Consider the following 8529-nt stretch of genomic DNA (forward strand, 5'->3'; position numbering starts at 1 on the left):
TAGCAACATTCAGTTGTGTGTATAAAAAGGAATCTGAGGAGGTTGCTGGAGGCAGCGAGCCGTCACAGTCTCTACACCGCTAGTAGGCAAAGGCAAGCGAGGGAAAATGGCTTCCTAAGAAGATTTATAATCACCCCTGAGTGGGAGTGGTCAGCATTTCTAATTGCAATTCATTCATGGAAACACTGCACTGTTTTCTCCCTTATAGGAGCATAACAAGAGAATTTGCTGTGGAAAAGACTTCTCCGACGGAGCACGGGGAAACAAGGACTGGCTTATTTCAAGCTAAAGTGAAAAGGACAGTATGGGCAGGACAGGGGTTTTAGTGGTTTTTACAGTTCAGCGGTGGCGTTCTGAAAGCGCGCTCTTTCAGCATCGTGGGTGGCACGGTTGTTCCTAGCATCTCTGCTATTGTGTTGCCATTGGCTCTGTGCACTTGTCAGCATCATTGCTCACTTTCTCAGGATAAATGTTGATTTTGCTTTATGCGGGGAGAGCCGAGGCAGCAGCGCTTTGATTCGTGAAATTGCCGTGGCCTCGGTGCGAGAGCTCGTGTCACTGCAGACGTCCAAATTCCTCTGACATGTTTACTGTTTTCTTTTATGTTGCAGAGGCTATTCTGCGCCAGCGCCACCGCTCCTGTTGCAGCGCCTCCATGTGAAATCCTGTGTGTCGTGTAAACAGAGGACCAGAAAATAACAAGCACAAGAAAAGGGAACATTTTCACCCCGGCGTCGTCTTCTTTTTTTCCCCCCTCCCTCGATCCCTTCAGTGTGCCCACCACTTGTTGTCCTTTATTTGTAGCGCTAAGTGCTTTGGCATTAAATCTTATTATTTTTTGGTAAATAAACCAGGTTCTGGTTGGAATTACACACAACTTGGTGTGAGGTCCTTTTCAGAAAGGGGCCTGGATCCTTTTATCCAAAATGTTTTCTATTTCTGCTTTTGTAAGACACTTTTGACTGCTTTGAAAAGGGAGAAACCAGGTTTTTCTTGCATTTCTGGGGGTGAGGTCGGGGATTTTTCTCAGCATTGTGGTGAGATTTATTCGAAGAGGCTGCATTTTTGTCTGATTTCCCTCTTTGTTCTCTGTAAGTAGTTCCAGGTCCCCCCTAATGTGCGCTGGGCTCGGTGATTTTGCACATGGGCGTGTGTGTGTGTGCGCGAGCGGGGAGCACATGTGTGAGTGTGTGTGCGCGAGGCCGCGGCGGGGACTTGGTGTGACACCTGCTGTTGGGATGAATAGGGTCAGTGGCAGGGCCCTTCAGCAGGCAGCAGCTGCTTGTTCTCACTGCAAAGCTCGACTCTCACGGCGCTCTAATGCCTGCACGACGACCACTGAGGCCCTGACTCGGCGACACATAGTGCCCTCCTTTCCACCATCTCCCATCATTACAGTTATTATCTTCAAGTATTGCCATTCCGCCTCTCCTGGGGTCACGATCCTAAGCGTTCGGAAGGAAATGTGAAATTGACCTGGGGAAAAAACATCAAAAACAAACTTCAATTTCCAGGCTTGCCCTCTCTGAACACAGGAAGAGGTTTCCAGACAGCTGCTGACAGACACAGATACTTGGTATTTGGTTGGTCTGACCTGTCTGCGCTCTCTCGCTGTGTGGTAGTGACTTAGTGGGTCTGAAAACATTCCCTGTGGCACAACAGAGGAAGAGGGCAGAGGATCAACAGTGAGGTATGAAAACATCAGTCTGGGTGCTAGCAGCGTTGAACACATGCCTGCAAAACCTTTCAATCCATCTTTTTGTTTTATTCAATTGTTCAAATTCTTTATTTCAAAATCACAGTAAGTGTCTTTTCACCCAAATTCCTAAGTTTAGAGACATTGTTCCTTATCTAGCCACCAGAGGTCAGCCTTTTATTGACAAATTCGAATGCGCTGCGTTTGAACCCTGAAGAAAACTCACACTTTCTGGAATATTAAATAAATTACAAATGATGCGCGTGCAGTGTTTTGCATCTTCTGCACAGCAGGTTGTTGTCGGCTACAAAGTTCGTCCCACCGGCAATAACAGGGTTGAAGTTCCTGTGACACCGGTGATGCCAGTGTAAAGACCCCTCTGTCATCACAGTGCATTTGGTTCGGGGCTCACAAGCAAAGTACAGAGTACGTCCCTGTTGTTGTGTGTTTGTTAAATGATGGGTTTCTTCAACAGGAGACAAACAGGCAACACAACGAAGCCTTGCTGAACAGGGAGAGAGATAACAGGTTTACAGGCCAAAATATTTCCATTTGTCTCAAAGCATTTTCAACATTACTTGACAAAAAAGATTAGCCAGTATGTTCTGAAACTCCTCAACGTTGCGTAAATGGTTTTTAAATGATTCTCTTGAGTTTAATGTCCCTTTGGTTTGAGCCATGGAAGGTTGGAGCGGTGGCTCTAAGACGGAGGTGGTCTTGTCTTCGTCCTTCTGGAGAGTTTGTAGTTGAAGTACATGAGAGCCTTGGACTGCGGGGCTCTCCTGGGCCAGCAGGTGCGTCCGTTGCCAAAGTAGTCCCCCAAACACTGACAGGTGTAGGAACCATCTGTGTTGACACACTGAGCGTGGCGGCTGCACCGGTGAGACCCGGTTAAACATTCGTCCTTATCTGGGCAGGGGAATAGAAGGAGATTAGAATGTGAATAGGTGACTAGTGCTTGTGAGATATTTAATCATCCTGTTTATTTATTTTCGCAGCATGATTTTAAGCCAAAGCTGCTTCATTGTAAAGTCACAATAGATCAGTGTGTTGAAGGGAATAGGTTTTTTTCCAGAGCCGTCTGTTTCAAACCTGCTGGAGAGATAATGTTGCAATGCTCATCACATGGATGAAAACAGAAAACAGCTCGTGTGTGAGCCCACAGCTGAGTGGGTGATCTGCGAGCGCTCATCAAATAAACATGGTTTGTGGATCCTCCGCTGCCAAAGCACATCTTCACTTGATCCCCCTCTCTGCCAATTAAGGCAGATGAGGAGAACATGTGGAGCCGTGCTCTGATCCATTCAGTCGTTTGCAAGGGCTGACATGGAACCGGTCTGAATGTGGCTTCAAAAATATCTTGCTCATGGGCGTCCCTGTGAGCGGGTCCGGGGTTCGGATAGCACATCATCTCAACATGCAACACATCGGAGAGCTTCCCCTCAAGTTCAGTGTTTATTGACGCAAATTATGTCAAAATGAAAAGAGCATACATCTTATATTCAAGCACGTCCTCACATAGTGTAGATGAGAAACCATCTGCACCAACAAACAGAGGGGGGGTACGTTTACCTCGACATCGCAGCGAGCCCTTGAGCGTCCCCGTCACAAAACCGTCCTGACACACACACGTGTAGCTGCCAAACGTGTTCCTGCATCTCTGCCGCGGTGGACACGCGTCAGTCTCCCGCTGACACTCATCCACATCTGCAACAAAACACACACACGTGTCCGACACCAGAAACAGGGTTTGTTTCATTTCATTGTGAAGAGGAGCAGTACAAACTTTCTGTCCTTGTAAACACACAATACTTTGCATTGGCTCTCATTGTGAACAGCTTAACCAAGATATTATCTCTAACCTCAACCACGACTAGTTCATGTCTTAACCCAACCACAGCTCTCATCTTACCCCAAACCTTAACCAGGACCTCAGAAATTACATCCTGCCCTATTATGACAGGGCTTTGGTCGCCATGAGGTCTACTGGTCCTGACAAGGTTGCTGTTTATCCTCGAAAAGGTCCTACAAATGCACACACACACAAACACACAAATACACACACACACACACACACTCACCTCTCAAGGACAAGGTGCCCAAATGTTTCTTGTCTCTGCTCAAAACAATAATTACCTTCAAAAAGTCTCGAGGGGCACAAATTAGTACTCTGACCTTCAACCACCTCTTTGTTCTGGAGCTTTGAAAGACACACTGCTGTTCAGAAACAGGGGAGTGACCCAAATGCACAAATGTTTTTCTTGAGGTGTTGTGTCCCTCGAGACTTACACACTGTACATTTCTTAGTAATGAACAGATACAGCTCTTGAAATAATCTCACACCAGTTTTCTGAAATCGGTTCAACCACCACCTAAGTGAATTATCCTTATTTATTATTATTTGAACAGAATAGTCTCTTCTACATGAGGTTATCTCTTTTTCGAGACAAAGACAAAAGCGTGGATTACTGCTTGAGCTTCCCCACTGTGTGATAGAATGTCTCTTTAACAGCCGTGAGAGAGGCTGAGGAAGGATCAGTTCATTACAGGACAGGAGGCGCCGGCTGCTGCCGAGGTATCGAGAGGGACTTCTGTCATAAAGGAGGGAGTACAGGGTCCTGTTGTTTTTTAACATCAGGTAATTAAAGGCTTTTTGTTTTGTAGGTGGACAGTCCCACTGCGGATGTGCCATCGGAGAGTCAGCTGCAGGTAGAGGACATGTGTATGCAAATGAAGACATTTTGAAAACCTATCCCAAAAGAGGAGGTGGGAATACAACCTGGAAGAATCTGCTGCCAAGGCTAAGAAACGTGAGAAGTTACACATCTAAACATGTGAGGCGTCTATCTACAGTAGCTGTGAGGGGTTCACCGTGCTAATGAGCTGAGGGGGTGTTTTCAGAAGAGGCTCTACCTTCACAGGTCTTGTTGTCAGCGGCCAGGTGGAGGCCGGGGGGACACAGGCAGCGCGGCTCTCCCCCCCTCTCCATCTGGAAAGCAAACTGGCAGCGGGGAGAGGAACATGCGGCCGCTCCTGGAAGACAAACAGGGAAACACTGGCTGAGGATCCAACCGAGAAATGGGCCACTGGATGTCACACACACACAACATACACACACAAACACACACACACACACACACACACACACACACACACACGAGTGCAGGCCCGGCAGCACTGGGAGCAGTAATGAAGCCGTGAACAAAAAATGGTGACCAAACATCTGCATCTTACATAAATCACACATTTACATTGCTGCACTTGAAATACCACCTCACCACAAAGCTATGTTATGATATCACATTCTATAATATAAACTGTGAATATCTAAACATTTACGTGAGCTAAGCAAGGTGTGCAAACTCGGTGCCAAGTCCTCGGATACTTTAATCTCCAATTATGGTATAAAGATGGCAGATGGGCTTTTCGTGGAGAAAATTATGCAACGTCAGAAAAATCATCCGTCAGCTCAGAGATTTCCTTCATGTGGTTTTTTTTTAAATACCGGCTTGTTAGTTTTAAATGTTCTGTTTAAAGAGGAAATGACTCACTGGTGCAGGTGGATCCATCTGGGCCGAGCGTGAATCCAGGTTCGCAGTAACAGCGGTAGCTACCGTGTGTGTTCATGCAGCGCTGGGTACACGGCCTCTCCGGCAAACCGCATTCGTTCACATCTGGAGTCAATAGGAAACATTGTTCAAGCAGCGTATAGAAGTCCTGGTGCTAAATGATGCAGAGCAACACAGGTAATGGTGGAGAAATTAAAACCATAGGTCCGATAATGGTTATACTCTACCTTCATCACACAGGGGGCCTTTGTAGCCGCTGGAGCACAAACACTTGTCTGGTATCACACATTCTCCATGTATGCACGACTGCTCGCACACAGCTGTGGACGACAACGGACAAATATGAAAAAATAAATATATTGATAATAGATGTCATAATTAAAGCGCCACATATGTTTTTGTTTATATAGTAACTGCGTTGGCAATCAGTTGTCTACTTAAATGCTGATCAATGGAGGTTTCTCCAGCTAAAAATATCCTGGTGTGCCGCCATCTTGCACGTTGGACGTCATTAAACAAGATTTAAATAGTTTATTAAAAACAATCGTACAGGAAAAACAAACATATACATATCATCGCTGTGATAAGCACCAACTAAAATGATTTCAGATGCATTTTTACTTTCTTCCATGTCTCATCTACTAACATAGAGGTGACATGGATTATGACCTATACTGTAGCCAGCCACTAGGAGGCGATCATTATAATTAGGCTTTACTTTTGGGGAACTGTTGTTTCGTCCATCTTTATTCTGTAAAAAACAAGAAAACTTAAATATGTTAAAACACTCTGTGGAGCTTCGGGGGGGGGGGGGGGGGGGGGGCAGCTGACATCGTTCTCATTACATTTAGTAATTTGATGCTTTGGCAATATAACAAAATTGTAGATGTAATAAATTAAGTATTGAATTTATAAAAAAAATCTACTTGGCAAAGAAACAGCAAAATTGTCTTGTGAATTTCATTATTTTAGTGTATCACATTACAATAGATTATTAGTGATGCAAATGTAACATGCAGTTTTTAATGTACTTGTTTGCTGTAGAAGTAAAAAGACATATACCTAAGTGTAGTTTTTAGGTACATTTACTTATTTGCTGATACTGATAAAGAGGAAAAGGTGCTTCGACATGAGGGTAAAACAATTTATATGAAGGAAGTTGCCAAGAACTGTGTCCTTTACATTCATTTCCTTTGTTGTTTTGCTGAGATGCTGCACTGATAACCTGTGAACTCTGGGTCTGTGTCATTGTAGCCGTCACTGATCGGCAGAGCGACTTACGCTGACAAATGCCGTTAACATTCCTCCATCCCACACAACAGGAAGTAGTTTGACCATAGCTGCAGAGTCCCGGACGGGCGCGACCCCCGCTGTGCTCCAGCACATCCTCCACTGACCTGTGGACACTGGGACAGAAGGTTATCAGATCATTAAGCATCGTCTCGCCCTCAGGGGTTCACATTCCCAACTCAGACTCCTGGACAAAGACTTTATATTTCATTCCCAATCGTCTGAAGACACTTTTTGGTGTTTTTGGAAGCAGTTGTGTAACTCTGAAAAAGGAAAAGCGATTGCAAATCACAAAAGATGATAAATCTAAAGCAAAATGTACAATGGATCAATATGGTGGATGCACACATACTGTAAGATAGCTGTCAGATTACTTACATTCACCTCTTTAGTGGGGCTTTATTAAAGGCACAATATAATGTGCATACATTTTACACTCACTGCGCAAAATAACACAAACACATGATAGTTCACTTAAATCGTTTGTATTTGTTTCTAGCAATTTAGTGCAAATTAAATATATTTCTTAGTTTTGGGCCATTTCTGCTTTATTCCTCTAAACATTCGACAGTAAAAGGTTGACATCATATAGGACATTTGCACTTATATCCAGAATTGTGTAACTATTGACTTAACTATTGAAATATTTAACTTTTTCCCTGATCGAAACCTTGAAATCTTCTTCTTCAAAAACCTTTTTGGTAGTTTTTTCACCCTTTATTGACAAACATGAAATGGTGACTTCCTTTTGCTGGGAGAAGACAAACAGCAAAAGGTCGGGGGGGGCATTGAACCCTCGACCGCTGCAGGAGGATTCATGCCTCTGTGTGTGGGGCGCTTGCACATTTACTCATTCTAACTTTTCTCCCTATTAAAAGTCAAACTTCTTCTTGTGCTCCCATTTCAACTGCAATATCCATTATGTTGATGTTGAATAGATCAAGTTTTCCAATTTTTCTTCAGAGGATTTGTTTATTCCAGTCTTTCACATCTTTGATTACACACATATTCTAACCACGTATAACAGGATGTTGGCAGATCCGTGCACTGGAAACCACTGTTATTATGAAACACCTTCCTCATTCCCTTATTGAATTTCTCCGAAAACAGAAAGAAATTCTGAACAGTAATAATTCCTGCATCATTAAAATCTGCTGTCATAAACAAAAGTGCAATAAACTACATGGCATTCAAAAGCACTGAACGGGCTTCACTCATAGCTGCTGTTAAATCTCCTCACACCCACACAGCTATAAGAGCCTATTAAATGATTCGACCGAGGCCAAGTAGGTTTATTTCACATGTGTGTGTCCGAGAGAGAAATACACAAACCCTCATCATCCTCACGCAATATGTATCTCCGGAAAACTTAAGGAGTCCATATTGTTTGAATAACTTTAAAAAACAGTTAAAAGTCAAAAATTCTTCTTTCTTACCTTGCCACAGAGATGCTGATGAAATGCACCGTCACCACAAAGACCCGCCGGCTTATTTCAACCATCTTCTTCCACCACGTTTTAACCTTTTAAGTTCATATTCGCTTCCTCTTTGCTCCGACACCTTCGCTCTGTCACAGAGGCGCTCGGTTCCTGATGTGTGTGTGTGTGTTTAAAAGGTAATTTTGGATGGGTTTGTGTCGGTGTGAGTGTTTGAGGTGTGTGTGTTCCGGGGGGGGGGGGGGGGGGGTCACATGGTGTAATTGTAAGGTGCTGAGAGAAGGAGGAGTGACAGCTCACCTGTGTGCAAAACAAAGGGGGACAAAGGGGGGGGGGGGGGGGGGATGAGAAGGACTTCAGAGGAATATGTGTTGGAGAATGCAAAGAAAACACCAGTTAAATAACCTGATGGTGAAACAATGATCTGCTCAAGGTCCACTTCTCCATCACCAACAAGAACCAACAAATAGTAACTGTCATGTCTTCTGGTGTCAATGGAAACTCGGATGCAGATAAAGAGGTGATTATCAAACTTTTC

At 44.2% G+C, this 8529-nt stretch overlaps 1 protein-coding gene across 1 annotated transcript; it reads right to left on the reverse strand.

Annotated features, from left to right (window-relative positions):
- Window positions 1-1744: 1744 nt before the first annotated feature.
- On the reverse strand, window positions 1745-8210 carry LOC128437178 (nephronectin). Its single transcript, XM_053419228.1, has 7 exons — window positions 7992-8210; window positions 6547-6671; window positions 5493-5585; window positions 5248-5370; window positions 4610-4729; window positions 3269-3403; window positions 1745-2605 (listed from the first exon to the last, which is right to left on the reverse strand). Exons 1-7 carry the CDS (start codon window positions 8054-8056, stop codon window positions 2397-2399), a joined length of 870 nt encoding a protein of 289 aa, XP_053275203.1. The 5' UTR covers window positions 8057-8210; the 3' UTR covers window positions 1745-2396.
- Between the last annotated feature and the right edge of the window lie 319 nt (window positions 8211-8529).

Source organism: Pleuronectes platessa, chromosome 3, assembly GCF_947347685.1.
Source record: "Pleuronectes platessa chromosome 3, fPlePla1.1, whole genome shotgun sequence".
Classification (NCBI taxonomy): domain Eukaryota; kingdom Metazoa; phylum Chordata; class Actinopteri; order Pleuronectiformes; family Pleuronectidae; genus Pleuronectes; species Pleuronectes platessa.